At 39.3% G+C, this 26,814-nt stretch overlaps 1 protein-coding gene across 1 annotated transcript in view; it reads right to left on the reverse strand.

Moving 5' to 3' along the window:
* Positions 1-25,826, reverse strand: part of TOP2B (DNA topoisomerase II beta) — a 66,723-nt gene extending 40,897 nt beyond the window's left edge. Inside the window, exons 1-4 of the mRNA XM_007465488.1 lie at positions 25,761-25,826; positions 5,213-5,368; positions 4,319-4,409; positions 2,937-3,000 (exon numbers count right to left, since the gene is read on the reverse strand). Coding sequence (XP_007465550.1) covers positions 2,937-3,000; positions 4,319-4,409; positions 5,213-5,368; positions 25,761-25,826 — 377 coding nt within the window. The remainder of the gene's footprint in view (positions 1-2,936; positions 3,001-4,318; positions 4,410-5,212; positions 5,369-25,760) is intronic.
* Between the last annotated feature and the right edge of the window lie 988 nt (positions 25,827-26,814).

Consider the following 26,814-nt stretch of genomic DNA (forward strand, 5'->3'; position numbering starts at 1 on the left):
ATTTCAATCTATTTCACTTCCTAGATCTGGTACTTATTTCTATACTCTCTAACAGTGATTCAGAATTCTGTAACTATATTCTTTGCTCCATCAATAATCTTCACATTAGTATTAAGAAAAAGAATGCTGTCCTTGAATAAGCTATAAATAAAGTTTCAAAATAATTAAAGCTAACGAGAAACCTGGAAAACATCCAATATTCATTACCTGGAAAGAGGTTAAACAATGATGACATACTGACATAATAAAATACTCAGGAACATTAAAAAGAATTAAGTAGATCTACATAAGTTAATAAAGAAGGCTGCCCACAGTATGTCAAATAAAAATTGAAAGATACAAAATAGTATACAGAAGGCGATTTTTTAAAAATGTGTACATATATGTACATATATTTCAGTATGAGTGTGTATTATTTTTTGAAAGCTACAGCTTTAAGTTTCAACCCTGAATAAATAAGAATACGTAAGCTAGAGAAACAGAACCCTGGTTAATGTGCTTTCCACGGTTATTTGATTTTAATCAAATAGATGCCAACAAATAAGTTGTTTCAATAACAACTAACCATTATGTTATACTATTTAATGGGTTTTAAGCTCCCCTGTAAGAAGTTGCTTCAAATTCTTTCTAGAATTGCTGTCCAAATTCTGCATGGCACTCCTTGCTAATCTATTCCTACTTTTATTGTTTGTTTTTTTGTTTTGTTTTTACAACCATGGCTGTTTACTTAAATTTTATTCCCACGTCACAAAGTATTATCAAAAGAGGAATGAGAGCTAAACTGTGCTGTGTATCCTCTACACTTAACCCATTAACTATCAAAATTTAACCTCTCTTTTACACAAAGAGTTCATGTACACACATGCACAAAGAAAAATAAAATCTGCTATACAAAAATGTTAATAATGAAACCCTAAGAATATAAAAAATGGACAGCAGAGAAAAATGGGTCAATAAAATAAACAGCCTAACAGCACTTTTCCCCATCTGAATTCTGCTTTAAAATGACTTAATTTAGAAATCTAACTTAAGCAAAAATTGCATCTCTGAAATAAAATTTATTTTAATAAAAGTAGCATGAATTCTGTAATATATGTAGTAAAGGAAAAACATAACGAATGATTTTATAGGAGAATATTCACAAAAGTCAAAATGTTATTGTTAAAATTAACAAATATAAATAAATAATAAAATATAAGGATCAGCAACATGTCCCAAAATGGTTGTCTGTTGCCAGTTTTAAATATGTGTGTATAAAATATTTTAATTAAAAGCAGGAGAAAGATTCAAGAGTCTCATCAATAATTTATAAACAAAAGTAAAATAGGAAAGGAGAGGTGAAAAATATACTACCTTTACCCTTTTTTCCTTGGAATAGTCGACTATGAATTTTTGTTTTATATACATATTTTATATGAAATAAAAGAACTTTCCAGCAGAAGCAGTTAAAATGACTTAGAGGTATTTAAGAAAAAAGAAACTGTTATCTGATTACCATTAAGAAGCAAATAAATTTAGTTATAATTCTATGACACTCTTATACTCACACAAAAATGTCTGCTGAATGAAAAGGGAGTTAGAAAGAGAGCAATAAAGGCACTAGTTACATAGAATTACTTTGTCCCTAATCTGTAATAAACTTAAAACCTGCCACCAAGAGTCATTATTTGGTCTACAGAGCTGTTTTATAGCTCACTTCTTGATCACTTTGATATGATGGGGTTCTATCTTTTTTTTTTAAAGTCCACATTGTTGGATCAATGGGGTCAAAACAATTAAGATAAAAGAACCAAATATTGTAACCATGTTCACCATGAATGTACTTAAGAAAAGGCCTTCCTTAGTTTTCAGAATCTTTCAGTTCTGATTTTTAAAAAAGCTTAAAGATATCAAAAATTCAACATCTATTACTCCTTACTAGCTCTCCTAAAACATAACAAATGATACCATTTTTAACTGATAACTTCCTAAATATGGAAGAAAAGAAATCCTGGCAGCCAAAATTTCCTTTTAAATGTCTGCCTAAGTTGCAACTTGTAAGTGTCCTGTGCATCTTACCATACAGATTCTCAAGAATTTATTTGTTATAGAAATGATGCAAATGAAAAATAAAAAAAGAGAGGAAGAAAAAGAAAAATCAAGAACTTCAACAGTATAGTTATGTGGTAATATTTTCATAAGATACAGTCAACTTCATGGTATAACCAAATATAAATTATATTTTTATCATTTATCTTAACCATGTCCTTCAAATTAGATTACTGACAGTAAGGCTATAACTGAATTATTAAATTTTCATGTTAAAGAAAATTTTCATGTTAAAATCATGCTAAATTACCAATTATAAAGGATAAATGTAACGTAATATCTCACAAAAGCATCCTGGTGAAAACAGGATAAAGCTTTAAGTTAGAAATACTTTATTATTTTCACTCCCCCTCAGTCCTCCAAAAAAAAATCACTGTAGTTATCGGCTGAACACCTGGTATATATATTCTATAATACCAGCAGTTCCCAATTTACAAATGTTATAAATGGAAAAGTCCAAATGTTGCTTATGAAAAAGTAAATTTAACCCATATTGTAACTGGAATAGTACTAACAATAGCCCGTAGCCTTGAGTACCAAAGCAAAAATAAGAAAAGATTGATTATTCTAGCAGCTGAAACAGTATCCACAGCATCAAAGAGGGAGAAAAATGGTCTCCAAGTGCTCCCATAAGGAAGTACTGAATACTTTGGAGAAAAAGATCATGAATGACAGAGGAAACTATAAGAGGGTAGCATTCTGGCCAAAAGAGGCAAAAATAACAAGGTCTCAAGCAACAAGAAACTCAAGAGTACTAACTGTATGCATATTTCCTTTGAGGAATGTTCGAAGTTGAACATCTGAATAAAACAACTTAGCATAAAAAATTAAACTTGAAATATACTTACGGATCAATAGAAACTTTAATACAGGTCATGTTCTTATCCCTCTGTTTATTGTCAGCTGCATTAACTACAAAATTAAATATTTTGGTAAGTAATAAAATATATAAAGTTATAATAAATAAACATATAAGGACATACATAAACATACAGCTACATGTGCATCACTACTTAATATAAACATTTACATATAGTAATAGTTAATGAAAATAATACTGCTAACTTCTAATACAAAATCTTATTTTCCAAATAATATTCTTAAATTTTATATCACACCAAATTACGGTTACATCTTCTACCACAAAACAAAGGGGGGGGGGATGATTCTATGATATACAAAAACAAATTAAGTAAAAACAAACATCTGCAGTTTACAAACCCCTATACAGGTCTAAAAGTAAAGTATCGGGTTTAACTATATTTTATCTTGGCAACACATAACTACTTTCTCTTGCTCTCCTTCAATAAACTAGTGATTTTATAGACAGATTGAGCTGAAACCAGTTATTTTTGAATTAGAAAAGCACTCTTTAGCATCCTTAGAAATCAAAGTTTTAAATCCTATGAACTATAACTGATAATACTTGCATACATTAACCACAGCTTCAGTGGTTAGCTAGCTGTCAAACTGAACTTCAATCACAGAAGGAATATGTTCCTGATAAACACTGTGTAACCTAAAAGTAAAACTGGCGGACAAGAGTGAAAAGTACAAAACGTAAGTAACCAGTTTTACTCTCCTATCCTTTTCCCAAAGACCAAAAGAAGCTTCAAGAGACCCAAACAACCCTGGTAGGAAACCTCAAGTGGCACTGATGAGTCTCTATAGATAATCCTTGGCTAAAAACGTTTCCAAAGTGCAAGCCTGTCCTAGGAGTCAATTAGGTATCCACACTTCGCTGTGATTTAACTAATCATGTGATTTGGAATGGACAGAGGTATTTGGAACAATGGCTGTTAAACCTGGTTGTCCAATAGAAATACCTAATGTGTTGGTGAAAAACCCATTTTTATGTGTCTCAACTCAAACCGACTGAACCTGCAAGGATCAGGCCCTGGAATCTGTATTTTTAACATGCCCTCCCCTGTTGACTGGGATGCGAGCAGCCCCGAGACGACTGCACATACAGGACCATACAATGACCCTGGGATTACTGATCAATTACAACAAATGCATTTTACAGATGAACAAACCGAAACACAAAGACATGAGATCCAGATATATGAACATATTATAGCAAGTAACACAGATTTTCTGAAGAACATTGATACTCAGCATAAAAACCAGAGATATGCCTTTAAAATTTATAAGTCTGGTTTTACATATATAGGGACATTATAATGATATCGATAGAAACAGATGCATTAAATCTTAAGCAAGTACTCACCCAAAATTTCATCAAAGATCTTGTATAAACCCGGCACAAAGGTAACCTCTCTGCAATTCATTCCTACATCTTCATCATACACCCACATGAGCTGCATTGAGAGAAAAATTCAAAAGAACTTATGGAGTAAAAAATATTTAACATCAATTTTACAAAGCATAAACCCATATTTGTCATTTAGGCTGTAAATACTTAGATCTTCAAAGTAGAAAAACATACTACTTCAGCTGCAGTCAACCTCACTGTATTCATCTTCAATTTAAATAGCCTCAAAATTGAGAAATTGTTCATTCTGGGTCAAGTCTGTGTTCTTACTCATATATAAAGTCAGCTTTAATATAAGGCACCAAAAATTGTTAGAAACAGTATTTAAATAAAATAGGAAAAAAATTATGTTCACACTTTTACTTCACACATTATATTTTTCTGTAGTATAAGTAGCACAGAGTAAAACAGTATGAATGCAGCATGATTTTGGAGTCAAAGACACCTAGCTTTGAATCCCAGCTCTCACTAGTTGAGAGGTCTGAGCAACTTACTTAAATTTAACTGCTAGAAAAAAATTGCTATGTGTAAGCCAAGTCCACAGTAAGCATTAAATAGTCATCAATGTGTATATATAAATTCCAGAATTTAAAATAAACCACAGCATGAACTTCAGAACTTTTTAAAAGTTCACATAGCATCATTTTACTTCTCTATACTTCTCAGATAGTTTTTAGCTCCCAGTTTTTTTAATTTCTAGTGAAAAATTAAGACATTTCTACCTTTTAGATCTCTCTCCCTACTTTCTGTTATTACCAGAGACATGAAATTGTGTACTCAGAGCATATACTTACAAAATTTTATTAAAAAGTAGATATACATCTAATTTCAGTAAAATTTAATAATTACCTGTGTCAATGGTTCCACCGACCCAATGTACGTATCAGGACGAAGGAGAATATGTTCAAGTTGTGTCTTTTTCTGATACACTCTCTCGACAGACAACTTCTTTGAAGAATCATTTTTGTTTGCAGTTTCTGACTCTTCTTTTTTTGCAGCATTGTTCTGATCAAAAAGAGTCTAAAATTAACCAAAAAATCAAATTTAAATAACCTACCAAGGGATAAACTAAAATGTATATGGACACATAACATAGGTTTTCTCTTTAACAACAAAATTATCTTTCAGGCTCTGATTTTTAAGTTCTAAAGAGAACACAGATCTATTTACTGAAAATCTAGTACCTTTTATAATATAGTGTGAAGCTGCAGTTTTGACTGAGCCCAAAAAGTATGTATACATAGTTACCAGAATAGCTAGAACAGCCTACAACTATTCAATCAAGAAATAAATATTGGAAGAGCTTCAAGATGGCGGAAGAGTAAGACGCGGAGATCACCTTCCTCCCCACAGATACACCACAAATACATCTACACGTGGAACAACTCCTACAGAACACCTACTGAATGCTGGCAGAAGACCTCAGACCTCCCAAAAGGCAAGAAACCGCCCCACGTACCCGGGTAGGGCAAAAGAGAAAAGAACAGAGACAAAAGTATAAGGACAGGACCCGCACCTCTGGGAGGGAGCTGTGAAGGAGGAAAGGTCTCCACACACTAGAAGCCCCTTCACGGGCAGAGACTGCGGGTGGCGGGGTGGGGGGAGCTTCGAAGTCGTGGAGGAGAGCGCAGCCACAGGGGGGCGGAGGGCAAAGCGGGGAGATTCCCGCACAGAGGATCGGTGCCGACCGGCACTCACCAGCCCGAGAGGCTTGTCTGCTCACCCACCGGGGCGGGCGGGGCTGCGAGCTGAGGCTCGGGCTTCGGTCGGATTGCAGGGAGAGGACGGGGGTTAGTGGCGTGAACACAGCCTGAAGGGGGCTAGTGCGCCACAGCTAGCCGGGAGGGAGTCCAGGAAAAGGTCTGGAGCTGCTGAAGAGGCAAGAGACCATTGTTCTGGGTTGCGCGAGGAGAGGGGATTCCGAGCACTGCCTAAACAAGCTTGAGACGGGCGCGAGCCGCGGCTATAAGCACAGACCCCAGAGACGGGCATGGGACGCTAAGGCTGCTGCTGCTGCTGCCACCAAGAAGCCTGTGTGCGAGCACAGGTCACTATCCACACCTCCCCTCCCGAGAGCCTGTGCAGCCCGCCACTGCCACGATCCTGTGATCCAGGGACAACTTCCCTGGGAGAACGCACAGCGCACCTCAGGCTGGTGCAACGTCACGCTGGCCTCTGAGGCCACAGGCTCGCCCCGCATCCGCACCCCTCCCTCCCCGCAGCCTAAGTGATCCAGAGCCCCCGAATCAGCTGCTCCTTTAACCCCGTCCTGTCTGGGCGAAGAACAGACCACCCTCAGGTGACCTGCATGCAGAGGTGGGGCCAAATCCAAAGCTGAACCCTGGGAGCTGTGCAAACAAAGAGAAAGGGAAATTTCTCCCAGCAGCCTCAGAAGCAGTGGATTAAATCTCCACAATCAACTTGATCTACCCTGCATCTGTGGAATACCTAAATAGACAACGAATCATCCCAAATTGGGGTGGTAGACTTTGGGAGCAACAATGCATATATATTTTTTTCTTTTTCTCTTCTTGTGAGTGTGTATGTTTCTGTGTGTGATTTTGTCTGTATAAGCTTTGCTTTTACCATTTGTCCTACGGTTCTCTCTGTTGGTTTCTTTGTTTTTGTTTTTTTTTAGTATAGTTTTAAGTGTTTATTATCATTGGTGAATTTGTTTTTTGGTTTGGTTGCTCTCTTCTTTTTTTATTTTTAAATTTATTTTTAATAATTATTTTTTATTTTAATAACTTTATTTTTTTCTTTCCTTTTTTCTCCTTTATTCTGAGCTGTGTGGATGACAGGGTCTTGGTGCTCTGGCCAGGTGTCAGGCCTGTCTCTGAGGTGGGAGAGCCGAGTTCAGGACACTGGTCCACCAGAGACCTCCCAGCTCCACGTAATATCAAATGGCGAAAATCTCCCTGAGATCTCCATCTCAACGCCAAGACCCCAATGACCAGCAACCTATGATGCTGGACACCCTATGCCACACAACTAGCAAGACAGGAACTCAACACCACCCATTAACAGAGAGGCTGCCTAAAATCGTAATAAGGTCACAGACACCCCCAAACACGGACCTGCCCACCAGAAAGACAAGATCCAGCCTCATCCACCAGAACACAGGCACTAGTCCCCTCCACCAGGAAGCCTACACAACCCACTGAACCAACCTTAGCCACTGGGGGAAGACATCAAAAACAATGGGAAGTAAGAACTTGCAGCCTGAGAAAAGGAAACCCCAAACACAGTAAGTTAAGCAAAATGAGAAGACAGAGGAACATACAGCAGATGAAGGAGCAAGGTAAAAACCCACCAGACCAAACAAATGAAGAGGAAATAGGCAGTCTACCTGAAAAAGAATTCAGAGTAATGACAGTAAAGATGATTCAAAATCTTGGAAATAGAATGGAGAAAGTACAAGAAACGTTTAACAAGGACCTAGAAGAAAAAAAGAGCAAACAAACAATGATGAACAACACAATAAATGAAATTTAAAATTCTCTAGAAGGAATCAATAGCAGAATAACTGAGGCAGAAGAATGGTTAAGTGACCTGGAAGATAAAATAGTGGAAATAACTACTGCAGAGCAAAATAAAGAAAAAGTGAATGAAAAGAATTAAGGACAGTCTCGGAGACCTCTGGGACAACATTCAACACACCAACATTCGAGTTACAGGGATCCCAGAAGAAGAAGAGAAAAAGAAAGGGACTAAGAAAATATTTGAAGAGGTTATAGTTGAAAACTACCCTAATATGGGAAAAGAAATAGTTACTCAATTCCTGGAAACACAGAGAGTCCCATACAGGATAAATCCAAGGAGAAACATGCCAAGACACATACTAATCAAACTACCAGAAATTAAATACAAAGAAAAAACATTAAAAGCAGCAAGGGGGAAAAAAAACAAATAACGTACAAGGGAATCCCCATAAGGTTAACAGCTTATCTTTCAGCAGAAACTGCAAGCCTGAAGGGAGTGGCAGGACATATTTAAAGTGATGAAAGGGAAAAACCTTCAACCAAGATCACTCTACCCAGCAAGGATCTCATTCAGGTTCGACTGAGAAATTAAAAGCTTTACAGACAATCAAAAGCTAAGAGAATTCAGCACCACCAAACCAACTCTACAACAAATGCTAAAGGAACTTCTCTAGGCAGGAAACTCAAGAGAAGGAAAAGACCTACAATAACCTACATACCCAAAACATACCCAAAACAATTAAGAAAATCATAGTAGGAACATACATATTGAAAATTACCTTAAAAGTAAATGGATTAAATGCTCCAACAAAAAGACACAGACTGGCTGAATGGACACAAAGACAAGACGCATTTACATGCTGTCTACATGAGACCCACTTCAGACCTAGAGACACATACAGACTGAAAGTGAGGGATGGAAAAAGATATTCCATGCAAACGGAAACCAAAAGAAAGCTGGAGTAGCAATTCTCATATCAGACAAAAGAGTCTTTAAAACAAACACTATTACAAGAGACAAAGAAGGACACTACATAATGATCAAGGGATCAATCCAAGAAGATATAACAATTGTAGATATTTGTTAGAAAGGAGCACCTCAATACATAAGGCAAATGCTAACAGCCATAAAAGGGGAAATGGATTGTAACACAATCCAGGGGACTTTTAACACCCCACTTTCACCAATGGACAGAAGAGATCATCCAAAATGAAAATAAATAAGGAAACAGAAGCTTTAAATGACACATTAAACAAGATAGACTTAACTGATATTTATAGGACTTCCCATCCAAAAACAACAAAATACACTTTCTTCTCAAGTGCTCATGGAACATTCTCCAGGACAGAACATATCTTGGGTCACAAATCAAGTCTTGGTAAATTTAAGAAAACTGAAATCGTATCAAGTATCTTTTCTAACCACAATGCTATAAGACTAGATATCAATTATAGGAAAAAATCTGTAAAAAACAGAAACACATGGAGGCTAAACAATACACTATTTAATAACCAAGAGATCACTGAAGAAATCGAAGAGGAAATCAAAAAATACCTAAAAACAAATGACAATGAAAACACGATGACCCAAAACCTATGGGATGCAGCAAAAGCAGTTCTAAGGGGGAAGTTTATAGCAATACAATCCTACCTTAAGAAACAAGAGACATCTCAAATAAACAACCTAACCTTACACCTAAAGCAAGCAGAGAAAGAAGAACAAAAAACCCAAAGTTAGCAGAAGGAAAGAAATCATAAAGATCAGATCAGAAATAAATGAAAAAGAAATGAAGGAAACAATAGCAAAGATTAATAAAACTAAAAGCTGGTTCTTTGAGAAGGTAAACAAAATTGATAAGCCATTAGCCAGACTCATCAAGAAAAAAAGGGAGAAGACTCAAATCAACAGAATCAGAAATGAAAAAGGAGACATAACAACTGACACTGCAGAAATACAAAAGATCGTGAGAGATAACTACAAGCAATTATATGCCAATAAAATGGACAACCTGGAGAAAATAGACAAATTCTTAGAAAAGCACAACCTCCTGAGACTGAACCAGGAAGAAATAGAAAACATAAACAGACCAAGCACAAGCAATGAAATTGAAACTGTGATTAAAAATCTTCCGACAAACAAAAGCCCAGGACCAGATGGCTTCACAGGCAAATTCTATCAAACATTTAGAGAAGAGTTAACACTTATCCTTCTCAAACTCTTCCAAAATATAGCAGAAGGAAAAACACTCCCAAACTCATTCTACGAGGCCACCATCATCCTGATACCAAAAGCAGACAAAGATGTCACAAAGAAAGGAAACTACAGGGCTTCCCTGGTGGCGCAGTGGTTGAGAGTCCTCCTGCCGATGCAGGGGACACAGGTTCGTGCCCTGGTCTGGGAAGATCCCACATGCCGCGGAGCGGCTGGGCCCGTGAGCCATGGCCGCTGAGCCCGCGCGTCCAGAGCCTGTGCTCCGCAATGGGAGAGGCCACGTAAGTGAGGCCCACATACTGCAAAAAAAAAAAAAAAACAAAACTACAGGCCAATATCACTGATGAACATAGATGCAAAAATCCTCAACAAAATACCAGCAAACATAATCCAACAGCACATTAAAGGATCATACACCATGATCAAAGGGGTTTATCCCAGGAATGAAGGAGTCTTCAATATACACAAAATCAATATGATACACCATATTAACAAACTGAAGAATAAAAACGATATGAACGGGCTTCCCTAGTGGCGCAGTGGTTGAGAGTCCACCTGCCAATGTGGGGGACGCGGGTTTGTGCGCAGAGCGGCTGGGCCCATGGGGCGGGGGCGCCGGGCCTGCGCACCCCGAGGCTGCTCTCCAACAGGAGAGGCCACAGTAGTGAGAGGCCCGCGTACCACAAAAAAAAAAAAAAAAAAAAAAAAAAAAACATGAACATCTCAATAGATGCAGAAAAAGCTTAACAAAATTCAACACCCATTTATGATAAACACCCTCAAGAAAGTAGGCATAGAGGGAACTTACCTCAACATAATAAAGGCCATATATGACAAACCCACAGCCAACATCGTTCTCAAAGGTGAAAAACTAAAACCATTTCCACTAATATCAGGAACAAGACAAGGTTGCCCACTCTCACCACTATTATTCAACATTGTTTTGGAAGTTTTAGCCACAGCAATCAGAGAAGAAAACGAAATAAAAGGAATCCAAATCGGAAAACAAGAAGTAAAGCTGTCACTGCTTGCAGCTGACATGATACTATAGAGAATACTAAAGATGCTACCAGAAAACTTCTAGCACTAATCAAAGAATTTGGTAAAGTAGTAGGATACAAAATTAATGCACAGAAATCTCTTGCACTCCTATATACTAATGATGAAAAATCTGAAAGTGAAATTAAGGAAACACTCCCATTTACCATTACGAAAACAAGAATAAAACACCTAGGAATAAACCTACCTAAGGAGACAAAAGACCTGTATGCAGAAAACTGTAAGACACTGATGAAAGAAATGAAAGATGATACCAACAGATGGATTCAATGCAATCCCTATCAAACTATCACTGGCATTTTTCACAGAACTAGAACAAAAAATTTCACAATTTGTATGGAAACACAAAAGACGCCAAATAGCCAAAGCAATCTTGAGAAAGAGAAACAGAGCTGGAGGAAACAGGCCCCCAGACTTCAGACTATACTACAAAGCTACAGTAATCAAGACAGTATGGTACTGGCACAAAAACAGAAAGATACATCAATGGAAGAGGATAGAAAGCCCAGAGATAAACCCACACACATATGGTCACCTTATCTTTGATAAAGGAGGCAGGAATGTACAGTGGAGAAAAGGCAGCCTCTTCAATAAGTGGTGCTGGGAAAACTGGACAGCTACATGGAAAAGAATGAAATTAGAACACTCCCTAACACCATACACAAAAATATACTCAAAATGGATTAAAGACCTAAATGTAAGGCCAGACACTATAAACCTCTTAGAGGAAAACATCGGCACAACACTCTATGACATGAATCACAGCAAGCTCCTTTTTGACCCAGCTCCTATAGAAATGGAAATAAAAATAAAAATAAACAAATGGGACCTAATGACACTTAAAAGCTTTCGCACAGCAAAGGAAACCATAAACAAGACCAAAACACAACCCTCAGAATGGGCGAAAATATTTTCAAATAAAGCAACTGACAAAGGATTAATCTCCAAAATTTACAAGCAGCTCATGCAGCTCAATATCGAAAAAACAAACAACCCAATCCAAAAATGGGCAGAAGACCTAAATAGACATTTTGCCAAAGAAGACATACAGATTGCCAACAAACACATGAAAGAATGCTCAACATCATTAATCATTAGAGAAATGCAAATCAAAACTACAATGATATATCACCTCACACCAGTCAGAATGGTCATCATCAAAAACTCTACAAACAGGGCTTCCCTGGTGGCGCGGTGGCTGAGAGTCCACCTGCTGATGCAGGGGACATGGGTTCGTGCCCCGGTCCGGGAAGATCCCACATGCCGCAGAGCGGCTAGGCCCGTGAGCCATAGCCGCTGAGCCTGCGCATCCAGAGCCTGTGCTCCGCAACGGGAGAGGCCACAACAGTGAGAGGCCCGTGTACCAAAAAAAAAAAAAACAATCTACAAACAATAAATGCTGGAGAGGGTGTGGAGAAAAGGGAACCCTCTTGCACTGTTGGTGGGCATGTAAATGGATACAACCACTATGGAGAACAGTATGGATGTTCCTTAAAAAACTAAAATAGAGCTACCATATGACCCAGCAATCCCACTACTGGGCATATACCCTGAGAAAACCATAATTCAAAAACAGTCACGCACCACAATGTTCATTGCAGCTCTATTTACAATAGCCAGGACATGGAAGCAACCTAAGTGTCCACTGACAGATAAATGGATAAAGAAGATGTGGCACATATATACAATGGAATATTACTCAGCCATAAAAAGAAACGAAATTGAGTTATTTGTAGTGAGGTGGGTGGACCTAGAGTCTGTCATACAGAGTGAACTAAGTCAGAAAGAGAAAAACAAATACCGTATGCTAACACATATATATGGAATCTAAAAAAAAAAAAAAGGTCATGAAGAACCTAGGGGCAGAACAGGAATAAAGATGGAGACCTACTAGAGAATGAACTTGAGGACACGGGGAGGGGGAAGGGTTAGCTGGGACAAAGTGAGAGAGTGGCATGTACCTATATACACTACCAAATGAGAAACAGATAGCTAGTGGAAAGCAGCCGCAGAGCACAGGGAGTTCAGCTTGGTGCTTTGTGACCACCTAGAGGGGTGGGACAGGGAGGGTGTGAGGGAGGGAGACGCAAGAGGGAAGAGATATGGCGATATACGTTTATGTATAGCTGATTCACTTGGTTATAAAGCAGAAACTAACACACCATTGTAAAGCAGTTATACTCCAATAAAAATGTTAAAAAAAAGTGTATGCGGTTCAGAAACTCTTCTCATTTTAACAGTATTATGCCTCTGTAGATCTCATAATGGAAATAAATATTTGCAATGAAAAAAAAGAAATATTTGGCAATTCTGTAAGATATCAGGTTAATTTTTGTAGTCTTCAAAACTTTCCAAGGAATGTGAATTCTTATCAGGTTATAGGTTGACAACGACTGAACCTGGCTGGCTGCAGGGCTCCCCAAAACTTCCAAATGTAAGCCTTTGCCATTAAGCTACTGAAGACTATAGTAAAGAGTGGGCAAAAATAACCTGCACAAAATAGTAACCTATGTAGTTAGCATATACTGACAGGGCTGAGAATACCAAGCATGGTTTTATGACATCTCAAACTTCACACTTTTGTAGGCCATGCCAATAATTCCTTACATACCAGCACTAATGCCCCATTTCTGAGGCACCCTATAATTCCAGTTTCTCTGCTAATTCCAAGGAGGCAGAAGTTGTGATCCTAATTCTAACTCCTACAGAGATAAGGATCCCAAACAAAAATTCCTAGGGTCTGGAGACTTCCCTGTCTTCTTAATAGCAACAGAGAACACATCTCTCCTTCTGTGATTCCCTAATGCTGACAACTAAGACATCCCACTAAGAGAAAGTTATTATGATGGCCGTTTTTTCAGAGCCCCAAAATAACTCAACTGTAAGACACAGCAAGATATTTTCATAGGTATTTGAATTTTAGGAGAAATTAAACAATCAGAAGACAAACAATGGGGGGGCAGAGAGATTTTGTGTATTTGAACAAGCAACATACCACTTCAAGACCTAGGCATAGCCATACCATCATCTTTTAAGTTATTATTTTCAAAAACATGTCAAATGTATGTTTAAAAAATCAAAATACATAACTTCTGAGTAGTCTAAAGCAAGACAAGAATTTTAACAGATAAAACCTATGGAAATTCAAACATCAATTACAATCTTCCAATGCCATAAATTTTACATAAAATTAAAGAGATATTCTTATACATTCTTTCATTTGTAAGGTTACCCATTAACACTGCTCAGTCAATTAAAAATAGCTTTGGACATAAGAAAACTCTGTTTCATTAAAGTCTTCATATTCTATTTCTGTCAAGCTAATTACATGACGAAACTGCTGGCCAGAAAAATGAACTGTATTTTTAAAATGCCAGATAGTCTCCAAATTTCTAATCATGTCCCTTGCTTTTCAAGATGAGATGTTATAGAAACAAATCTAATAATAAAAACATAACTGATTTTCTTTAATGGGTCCTCAGAATAGTTAGAACAACGATCATAATGACCAAGATCTCATTCTTTAAGAAAGTGCTTAAGGATGATAAATGCTATGCATTCAAAGGTGGATAACAGTAACCTCTCACCATGAACTTAGAAGTTTGCAATTTTGGCATAAAGCTCAGGAACTTATAATAACCATGCGAGTAAAGGCTTTCCTATCCCAGGCTACTCCTCCAAAACAAAGCCCACCACAAAGAAAACATTTTTAAGATTAGACTCCAACGGAGACTTCTGCATTTAGCCCTAACGAGTTAACACTGAGCTAAATTGGCACCCTGGTATGGAAAACGGGGTAGAGCCCCACCTCACTCCTTTTTCAAGGATTTATAACTTTTTCCACATCCCCTTACAACCAGTCGCCATCTCTTCCTCCCAAATCGGTACATGAGAATAGGGAATGTTTGGTTTGCACCTGCCAGATCCTTATCCAGTTCAAAAAGTTGTCATTCTTGCTAGAATGTCTCAAAAATCAAAGACTATGTAATACGACGTAGTCGGCTTTGTCAGATTACTATTTGTAATCTTTCCCAGGAATATAATAATACATAAATACTTAAAAAATAAGTGTGACAATATACTTAAAACATTTTATGCCAAAATATTTCTTCCTACATGTCATATGACAGGTGTTGAGGAAAGAAAAAAAGGTACCATTCTGTTTAAAGTAATGAAAAGCTTAAGGACTATGCACTGTTTATAGAATACCATAATAAAACAGATGATCTGTAGATATTTCAAATCAACTCTCCATGGTGGTATTAAATAATTTCCAAAACTTCATATAAACCTTTAAACCTGGATATTTAATTGAGTAAATATTTTTAATTACCTATACCAAAAAATAGGTGTGTTAATTAGAAACTTCTCTTACTATGACTTTTATATAAAATTATATATAATCAAGTATTTTTAAATTAGGTTATTAAAATTATACTGTTTAGTGAACAAAGTTACAAAAGGATATAAAAAATATGAGCCCATTTTCATCAAAAAATTACACACAATACATACACGCCTAGGAAAAAATATGAAATGCTGTTTACCCAACAGAATATAAATAAAAATTGTGAGAAGTAGAAATATTTTTCACATTCTTTTCTGATAGACATTTTCTAACTTTCTACAATGAACATATATTAAACTATTTTAAAAGCTAATCCATGTATATGAGAACATAAGCTAGAATAAAACTGAAGGTTTCTTTTTTTAGAGACACTGTTTGTACCTACTTGCAGTCCCAACTTTCTCACTAGAATCTAGGCAAAAAGGTTCAGTGAAACCAAAACAAGCCGGCAGTCCTGGCAGCGTAGAAGGCAGAGAGTGCACGTTCCTACTCTCAACTAGGGGCAGCCTGCACTGCGCACTGACTCAGGGCAGCAAACACAGAAGGGTCTCCCCTGAGAGGTCTGTCAGCTTTTCTGACGGAAGCCTGGATTAATGGTCTCTTGCAGCTCCTGTTTATTAGCAGAAAGTGTCCCCCTGAATATTGTCCAGGCCACTAAAACTCAAATATTGTCCCCCTGAATATTGTCCAGGCCACTAAAACTCTCCAAGGTAAGGGGAGAGAGGGCAACTCCCCCCGCTTCAATGGGATGGCCCCATCCCTAGAACAAACAGGTGTGAATACAAACATCCTTGGCCTGAGAACAGAGAAACTAAATGAGAAGAGTTCACTGATCACCTTCACCGCAGCTATTATTACCACTGTCTCTAGCTCTTGAAAAGATAGTCACTGAGTAGAAATTCAGTTCAATCGGTGTTGCTGATAATATTCAGAAAAGAGATCAAGAAATTAGCTTCTATAAAAACAGTCCAGCAAACTCATATCTACACATTAATAAAAGCACTCTCAAGCCCACAGATGAAAAGGAGAGTGATATACATTTTGATACCTATAGGCTAACAGAATTATGCTCATTTTCAGCGATGAAAACAAGGCGTCTTCTGACAAAAGATTTAACCTTTTCTTATCTTGTATCTTCATAGCAATACGGTATCTTGTACTATAGTAATTGCACTAAGTATTCCACATTGAATAAAAATTAACAGTATGCCATTGAAAATAATCAACTACAAAGAGCATTCTGAATAAATTTTCATTAAGGTCTGACAGAATTGAAATCTTATGAGTTAAGTTTATTTGTAATTTATTTTATTGTCTTTGTTCGGTCAAAGCACCAAAATATTTATAGTAATAAACAACGCCAGCACCCAATTATACTGGAATCTCAGCACTCAGGGCACATTTTCATCCCCACATAAAACTAAAGACAATGAAAATGCAAAATAAACCCATATTAAGATAAATATCCTCCAGGTATCTAAAAAATTTTTAATTCTATCATTTGTGATTTATACATATGATGATGCCATAACTGACTTTTTCTAAAGTTCAAAAGCTGGCTGCCATGTTAAACAATGCATTATTGAGAATTCTTAAATTATAACAAAAATGTCAAAATAATACATTAAATCTACTTTAAAATATTAATCTATTTTACAGCACTTTTTGCAATATTGCTAACTTCTAATAAAAGAATATAGATTTAATATTTATCAAAGACTCAACCTTTATCAAGAATACTTCAACTACCAGAAAAGGAAAAAAAAAAATTCCAATAAAACAAACTCCTAATTTCACTAAGAGTATGTACCAAGATCATTCTGTAAAAAGAAAGATTCTTCCATTCAGAGTGGTCACCTGATATACAGCAATTTGAGACAATCGCCCATAGTTTGTTTTTCTGTGGAAGAATGAATTGCTGCCAAAGAGGGGAAAGGAGATGGTTTGCCAGTTGGTGCAAAAAAGGAACTGAGCCACTCATCCACACAACAGGCACAGAAATCTCACCATCACCAAGCCAACAAAAGTGGGACCAGCAAAAGTTTAGCAACAAGCCTCTTTTCCTATCTTTTATAAAGACTGTCTCAGACTCCACATTACCCTTTTAAAATATCTCCGCTTCTTTTCTCCCTCAAGGTTGCCATGCTTTGATATTCATTTCAGCCACATTTCACCCATATAACCACGGAGAGGGCCATGTTATCTACCCAGCATTAATGTACCTCCAGAAATGCCCTCCCAAACCAAGGGACAAGGAGAGAGGTAGAAGATGAGGGATACTTAATATCATAAGAAATGCTTAAATGTCCATAGTGAAAATAAAAAAATATACTTTCTCTAAAAAGCATCCAAATCAGAAAGAAAGAAGTAAAATTGTCACTAATTGCAGAGGAAATGATATTATGTAGAGAAAATGCTAAAGACTCCACCGTAAAACTATCAGAATAAACAAATTTAGTAAAGTTGCAGGATACAAAATCATTATACGAAAATCTGTTGTGTTTCTGTAAACTAACAATGAACTATCAGAAAGAGAAACTAAGAAAATCCTACTTACAATTGCAACAAAAACAATAAAAATTAATACCTAGGAATACATTTTTTTTTTTTTTTGGCCACACGGTGCAGCATGGTAGTTCCCCGACCAGAGATGGAACCCATGCCCCCTGCAGTAGGAGCATGGAGTCTTAACCACTGGACCACCAGGGAAGTCCCCACCTAGGGACAAATTTAACCAAGGAGGTAAAAGAACTGTATACTGAAAACCATAAGACATTGATTAAAGAAACTGAAGACAAAAATAAATGGAAAAAAATTCTATGTGCATGAATTAAAAGAATATTGCTAAAATGTCCGTACTTCCCAAAGCAATCTGCAGATTCAATGCAATCCCTATCAAAATTCCAACAACATTTTTCACAGAAATAGAACAATCTTAAATTTTATATGGAACCAAAAAAGACCCTGAATTGCCAAAGCAGTCTTGAAAAAGATGAACAAAGCTGGAGGTATAATTTAAAACTATATTACAGGGACTTCCCTGGCGGCCCAGTGGTTAAGATTCCATTCTCCCAATGCAGGGGAACTAAGATCCCACATGCCGCGTGGCATGGCCAAAACAAACAAACAAACTATATGACAAAGTAATATAGTAATCAAAACGGTGAACGTCATTTAAAGAAGACACATGGATCAATAGAACAGAGAGCACAGAAATAAACCCATGCGTATATGGTCAATTACTTTATGACAAAGGATGCAACAATATACAAGGGGAAAACGACAATCTCTTCAATAAGTGGTGTTGAGAAAACTATAGACAGCCACATGCAACAGAATGAAACTGGACCCCTATCTTACACCATACACAAAAACTAAAAATGATTAAAGACTTGAATGTAAGACCTGAAACCGTAAAACTCCTAGAAGAAAACATAAACAGTACATGCCTTGACATCAGTGTTTGCGATTTTTTTTTTTTAACTTGATCCCCAAAGCAAAAATAAACAAGTGGGACTACAACAAACTAAAAAGCTCTGCACAGCAAAGGAAACCATCAACAAAATTAAAAGGCAACCTAGCAAATGGGAGAAAATATTTGTAAATCATATACCTAATAAGGGGCAATATCCAAAATATATAAAGAACTCATACAAGTCAATAGCAAAAAAAAAAAAAACGAAACACACACACACACACAAAAAAAAAAAAAAAAAAAAAAACGAAACACACACACACACACAAAAAAAAAAAAACAAAAAAACACCAATTCATTAAAAAAATGGGCAGAGGATCTAAACTGACATTTTTCCAAAGAAGACATACAGATGGCCAACAGGTATGTGAAAAGGTGCTCACCATCACTAATCTCAGGGAAATGCAAATCAAAACCAAAATGAGATATCACCTCACACCTGTTAGAATGGTTATTGTCGAAATAACAAGTATTAGCAGAATGTGGAGAAAAGGAACCCTTGTATACGTTGGTGAGACTGTAAATTGGTGCAGTCCAGATGTAGAGAACAAACGTATGGACACGAAGAGGGGAAAGCCATGGTGGGGTTGGGGGGTGGTGTGATGAACTGGGCGATTGGGATTGACATGTATACACTGATGTGTATAAAACTGATGACTAATAAGAACCTGCTGTATAAAAAAATAAAATTTAATTTAAAAATTAAAAAAAACTACTGACTTGTATGTATGTTATAAATGGGAGAATTTTATGGTATGTAAATTGTATCTCAATAAAGCTGGTTAAAAGTTTTTTCCTTAAAATAATAAATTGGTGCAGTCACTATTTAAAACAGTATGAAAGTCCCACAAAAAATTTAAAATAGAATTACCATATGATACAGCAACTCCACTCCTGGGTATTTATACAAAGAAAATGAAAACACTAATTTGAAAAGATACATGTATCCCCATGTTCACTGCAGCATTGTTTACAACAGCTGAGACAAGGAAGCAACATAAATGTCCATCAATGGATGACCGGATAAAGAAAATGTGGTGTTTATATACAATGGAATATTATTCACCCATAAAAAAAGAATGAAATCTTGACATTTGGGACAACATGGGTAGATCTAAAGGGCATAATTTTAGTGAAATAAGTCAGAGAGAGAAAGACAAAAATACTGTATGATCTTACTTACACGTGGAATCTAAAACAAAACAAAAAACCGAACTCATAGATACGGAGAACAAATCAGTGGTTGCCAAAGTTGAGGGGAGCGGGGAGATAGGTGAAGGTGGTCAAAGGTACAAACTTCCAGTTATAAAATAAGTCCTGGGGATGTAATGTACGGTAAGGTGACTATAGTTAATAATACCGTGTTGTCTATCTGAAAGTTGTTAAGAGTTGATTTTTAAAGTTTTTGTCACAAGGAAAAAAATATGTAACTATGTATGGTGATGAATGTTAACTAGACTTATTGTGGTGATCATTTTGCAATATAAGAAAATCTTCCCAGACAAAAGAAGTGAGCAGGGCTTCCCTGGTGGCACAGTGGTTGAGTCTGCCTGCCAATGCAGGGGACACGGGTTCGAGCCCTGGTCTGGGAGAATCCCACATGCTGCGGAGCAACTGGGCCCGTGAGCCACAACTACTGAGCCTGCGCGTCTGGAGCCTGTGCTCCGCAACGGGAGAGGCCGTGACAGTGAGACGCCCACGCACCGCGATGAAGAGTGGCCCCCGCTTGCCGCAACTAGAGAAAGGCCTCGCACAGAAACAAAGACCCAACACAGCCATAAATAAATTAATTAATTAAATAAAATTTAAAAAAGAAGTGAAAATACTGATCCCTTGATTTTTTAAAAACGAAGAGGGGGAAGTGTGTGTGTGTGTGTGTGTGTGTGTGTGTGTGTGTACACTCATCTAAGAGCTTACCATGGGCAAAGAAAGCACTGTGGGAATTATATGAGTACTCTCATTCCTCATAAAAGCTCCATGAAGTAGACACCATTACTAATGACTCCCTTTTTACAGCAAGGAAACTGAGGTCTGAAGAATGTAAGCTAACAAAGCTAGTATTGAAGAAGTTGAGTTACGAAACCAGGTGATGTGATTTCGTAGCCCATACTCTTAAACGGTATCACACTTACAACATTATTCAAAATACATACACCCTGAAAGGGGAGTGTACGCCGTACCTTTTTGTGTGAAAATAAAGGTTAGTGGAAAGATATCACGGTATAAAAGACAAATTGTTTTGGTTGTTACTGTCTTTAAGCCAGGGGAATGTATAAATGATGGTTAGGAACAGAGGCCTGGTTTAAATCCCACCTTTGCCTTAGTCACATGATTAACAGTTTGTTACCTAATCCGTAAGCCCGTTTCCTTCTCTGCAAATGGGAATAATTATACCGATCTCACCTCTTCTTTAAAACTGAGTCCTATTTGTATTAAGATTTTAAAAAATACAAAAGAGGCTTATTTTTTTTAAGTACTTAGTAAAATGCAACTGTTGCTACCACCCAAGTATTAAACATATCTGAAACTACTGATGGACACACCCACTTCCATTCAGAAAAGTTAGTTTCTAAAAATTGTTCTCATTGTAACTGCAATTAGTTACTTGAGAACGTATCTAAAGAACATTGTTATGTAACCACTTGTCCTAAGAATGACAGAAGACTTTTGAGGAAGTTAGTATGTCAATTATCTAACTGGTTAACAATAACTGAGGTTGGATTATGTATCCAGCTCTTTGCTAAAAACTATAAAGGATACATGGTCTCTGACCCCAGGAGTTGATAATCTAATTGTTAAAACATGAAAGTTAATTAAAAGGAAAGATATTTATGTTTTATGATCCATAAGGGTGACAGAAAAAGATGAGTATAAACTGGAAGATAAACGTTTGGTGAGACCCTGAGCTAGCCTTGAAGAGTAATTAAGATTTAGACTGGTAAAGAGAGAGGCATTTCTGTTGAAAGATAAGCATGTAAAGTGACAAAAAACATCATGCCCAGGGGACAAGTGAAGAGGTAAATCTAACTATGAGGATGATAAGGAATAAATTTCAGTTGGCACATAGTTTACAGAAGTAGATTGAAAGTCTGGTTGAGGAGTTTAGACTTGCAATAATAAGCCACTATAACAACGTTTTTAATATAAATCTTTAAATAATATTTAAATATAGTCACGTTTCCTAAATTAGAAATATTCATAGTCAAAACAATGTTTTATATTTCATTGAATTTTACTTTTAAAAAACTCCAATGTTAATAGTAGTTTTATGTTTAAGAAACTTACATTTTAGAGGTGAATACTGAAATATCTACAGATAAAGTGGATTTGCTTTGCTTCAAGATAATGAGAGGGGAAAGGTGGGTGACCTTGAGCTGTAACTGCGGAAGCCTGATGATAGAGGGAGTGTCTTTATACCATTCTGGCCACCATAATTTTATAGGCTTAATATTTTCCATTACAGTGTTGTTTTTTTTCTTTCTTAATCTACTAAATTAGAGTAGTACTGGGAAAAGATCAATATTCACATAGTGATTAACTGTATTCTAATAAAACAAAATTTGTTTTTTGCAACCACTTAAACATGATAAAATACTGACTGAATGAAACAGATTATTAGGGTCTACAAATCAAAGCTTTACAAACCAGGAACTTCCCCCGGTGGTCCAGTGGGTAAGACTCCGCGTTCCCAGTGCGGCGGGGGGTGCTGGGGAAGATCACTGGTCAGGGAACTAGATCCCACGCGACGCAACGAAGACCCGGCTCGGCCAAAATAAATAAATAATATATATAAACATTTTTAAAGAAAAGCTTTACAAACTAAAAATTAGTTCAAGAAATTCTGCTTGCTTCAGAGAAGCTTTCATAGCTGTTGTCAATTTTAACTCAAAATAGTTTTACTATAGTACTTATATTTTTCACTATTTTTTTTTTTTTTCGGTACGCGGGACTTTCACTGCTGTGGCCTCTCCCGTTGCGGAGCACAGGCTCCGGACGCGCAGGCCCAGCGGCCATGGCTCACAGGTCCAGCCGCTCTGCGGCATGTGGGATCTTCCCGGACCGGGGCACGAACCCTTGTCCCCTACATTGGCAGGCGTACCCCCAACCACTGCGCCACCAGGGAAGCCCTCACTTTTTAATTTTTTAAAGTATCTTGTTAAGATATTGCGAATCAAACACAAACCCAATGCACTATTATAAGAAGTTAATCATCTTAAACCACTTTGCTTTGTGGTTTCAGAAATGTAAACTTCTGTGCAGTGACAATGTTAACACTACCCTGTAGCACGCATCCCAACACAAGTTACTACCAGCAACACATGGTGTTACCCACCCTCACCCCCTAAAAAGAAGAACGATAGCAGGGACTGATTCAATTTTTATTTCTTCCTGTTACCCATAAACAAGTAGCAATATGACGTTTCAATAAAGCAGGCAAAATTAACCCTCTTCAGAAATAGATGACCTCCACAACAAACTCCTGAACTCTTGCAAAGGAATAATCTGCTTTCACTCTAGCTCAAAGATATTTTATGTAAAAGCAACTTTATTCTTCTCAGTATTTCTTGAATTTCACCGATAAAGACAAACATTTATTAAGCCCAGCAATGTGCTATATATATTACTCATTTAATTATCAATGCAACCTTACCCTACAGATGAAGAAACAGGCTTAGAAAGATTAGGTCCCTTTGTGCAAAGTCCCAGTGATTACGTGTCAGGCAGGATCTGAATCTACATCAATATGATACCAAAGTCCATGCTCATAACTACCTCCCTATATTGCCTCCACATAAAATTAAACTATGGTCTATAGTGTATATTATGGACATAAAGATGCTCATATAACCTGACAAATTTAAAGCAAGCATCAAATCTTAAAGTGGACTTAGGTAGTGATTATCTTTTTAATAAATTTCTAATTCAACAAGAGGATATAATTTATAAATAAAAGATTGATTTTTATTTATTTTACTATATTTCCCATATAGGTTTACAGTGAGAAAATACTGAATCAGTAAGTCAATTTTAGTTTCAAATGAATTTTTCTGATATTGAATGACACCCTCTAAGTTTCACAAAATTTCTTCTGTAAATGAAAGGAAAACTTCCTATTGAGATTGAAAGAAAAAGTGGTCATTTTATTATCTACAAAGTTAAGGAACAGTAAACAAAAATATTGCTTTTAAATGTTAAAACTAACCAATTCAATCTTGGAGCAAAATGTTTACCATTACGGAGAATCAGAGGTCCTCAGAGGAAACACTGATGAGGCCTCAACACTTCCAAACAGTGAATGAGAACCATCTGGCTAACTCCACTTTCCGAAGCTGTTTGATTTTAGTAACGAGGGTAAAGGCCTTCTTTTACTTTTATGCAAACCTCCCCCTCCTCCCCCCCGCCCCCCTCCATGTTCACATGAACGGATAACTTATTATCTGACGTTTTCTCTCTCCTGACTCTAGTCTGTTCATACTTACTACATTATTGAAGTAATACACAAAATTCGGACAGATCCAACAATGACAGTCTGGCAAGTTAGTCTGCAAAGCATCTTGGCATGCAAACATAAATGGTTAAAATATTTTCCTGTTAGCGGTACAACTCACCTAAACCTCACCCAAACAAAGAGAAAATGAAGAACTTAATAAAAATGCCCATATGAAAGTCTCCTTAGGTGTTTTGGAAAAGGGAGGGTGAATCCAAAGTGCCCTGGGAAAATGTAAGGCTTTATATTTTTCTCCTGGATGCCTAGTCAGTTGGCTGAGCCGGGTGTGTGTGTGTGTGTGTGTGTGTGTGTGTGTGTGTGTGTGTGTGTGTGTGTGTAGTGGCAGGATGTGTGTGTGTGTGTGAAGTGGCCGGGTGTGTGTGTGTGTGTGTGTGTGTGAAGTGGCCGGGTGTGTGTGTGTATGAATGTTAAGTGACCCTGCTGTGTGTGTGTGTGTGTGTGTGTGAAGTGACCCTGCTGTGTGCGTGCGTGTGTAGGAAGTGACCCTGGTCTGAACTCTCTGAGCCAGTGAAATGCGGCTGAATTATCGATCCGCCGTGGGAATCGGATCTCTCTAGGTCTTCCCTCCTCTACTACTTGCCAGCAGCAGGAACCGAGCGCCGAAATGCTCTGACTCCAGGACAAATCACTTGGGTCACCTCGGCGACACTGGCCACGCAGCCCCCCGCCCGTTTCGCCTGCGAAGCTGACGCAGGTAAGCGCTTTTAATAATCCCCCTATGACAGACGTACGAGCTACAGGGTTTCACTGCTGTGAAAGAGCCATCCCGAGCGCGCTTCCAACCAAACGAGACCCTCGGCACTGAAGTGCACACGGCTGCAGCCGCATCCCTCCCCAAATCCATTCTTCCCTGAGACGCGAGAGCGTCACACATGGTGGCACTTACAGCACACGCACACGGGCCCGCACCTTTCTCCCGGCTTCTCTTAAGACACATTTGGAGCAACCGCTGACCCACACGGACACACACGCACCCCTACCATCCCCACCATCTCCTGCCCCACAGCCCTGCAAAGCTTGCTTAACAGCAAAGAAAATGAAGCGGGGGGGCCCCCCGTCCTGCTCACGGTCTGGCCCCCAAAGTTTCAACTGCACGCTGCGCGCCCGCAGCCCGAGCCCCCGCCGAGGCGGAGAAGAAAGAAAAGGGGCGGGCGCGGGGTTCCGCCGGCAGGCGCCCCGACGGGGCGCGCCCCTGGGGGCCCGGATTTCCCCGTCCTCCCCCACCCCCAGCAGGATCCACCGGGCGGAGCCCTCTACGGCCGCCCGGGAACAATGCCCCGGCCCAGACCCCGGCCCCGCCGCCCCCACTCACCACCCAGGTCAGCGCCCCGAGGCCGCCAGCTCCCGCGCCGCCGCCGCCGCCGCCCGCCTTGGCCATGGCGCGCTCCTCCGCTCCCGGCCCGAGGCCGCCGCTCCGCCTCCCGCGGGCCGCCCGGCCCCGCCGCTCCGCACCGACCGCGCGCCCGCCGCTCTCCTAGCGGCGCCGCCCCCCGTGCCCCATCGCCGACCCCGGGGCGGACGCCCGGCCGAGCCCGCCGAGGAGGCCTCGCCGCCCGCCGCCCTCAAACTCGAGGCGCGCGGCCGCGGCGCCCGGGCCTGCGCGACCGCTGAGGAGGCGGCGCCGGAGCAGGAAGCGCGGAGGCCGGCGGTGGGCGGCGGCGCTGCTTCTTCCCCGCCGGGCCGGCCGAGGCCCCGAGCGCGGGCGTCCGGACGCGGCGGGGACGCAGCGGCTCCCTGTCCTTCCTCAGGCTCCGCGGAGGCCGCCCTCGGGGAGCGGAAGCGGGGTCGCCGCCGCCGGCGCCTAAGCCGATTGTGTCGGCCGTGCCGCAGCCCGACTTCTTCACATCCACTCGCCGAGAGGGACAATAAGCGGAGCCGCCGCGGTCGCCTCCCTCCTGTCCGGCATAACACCGCACACACTCGCACCCCCGGGAGGGCTGGGGTGGCCGGGGGGAGGGCGAGCGGGAGCGGCGGCCGCCCCGCTGTCACTCACGCCGCGGCGCCCAATCGGCGCCCCGTCGGCCAACCTCTCGGCCAATCCCAAATTCCCAAGCCCCAGGAGGGGCGGGACCCGAGCGGGAAACGTCATTGCGGGTAGCAACCGAAGGGAAGAATTGGGGGTTTTTGTTTGCGTGTGTGTCTGAGGGTTTTCCGTTTGAAGGCAGAGCAGCGGCTGCAGTCAAGGGTCGTTTGAGGGCGGCAAAGGGAAAAGGTCGACTTGGCCTTGGGTCGATTTTAATCCTCCGAGCGTGCTGTTTACTCTAGCCCTGAGGGCGAAGCCCAGGCCCTTCCTTGCCCGGGGCCGTGGGAGGGGGCGGGGAGGGGGCAGGAAGCAGCCGGGAGCCGCCGTCCCAAAGGGAAAGTAT

The sequence above is a fragment of the Lipotes vexillifer genome, unplaced genomic scaffold (assembly GCF_000442215.2).
Source record: "Lipotes vexillifer unplaced genomic scaffold, Lipotes_vexillifer_v1.1 scaffold385, whole genome shotgun sequence".
NCBI classification, from domain to species: Eukaryota; Metazoa; Chordata; class Mammalia; order Artiodactyla; family Lipotidae; genus Lipotes; species Lipotes vexillifer.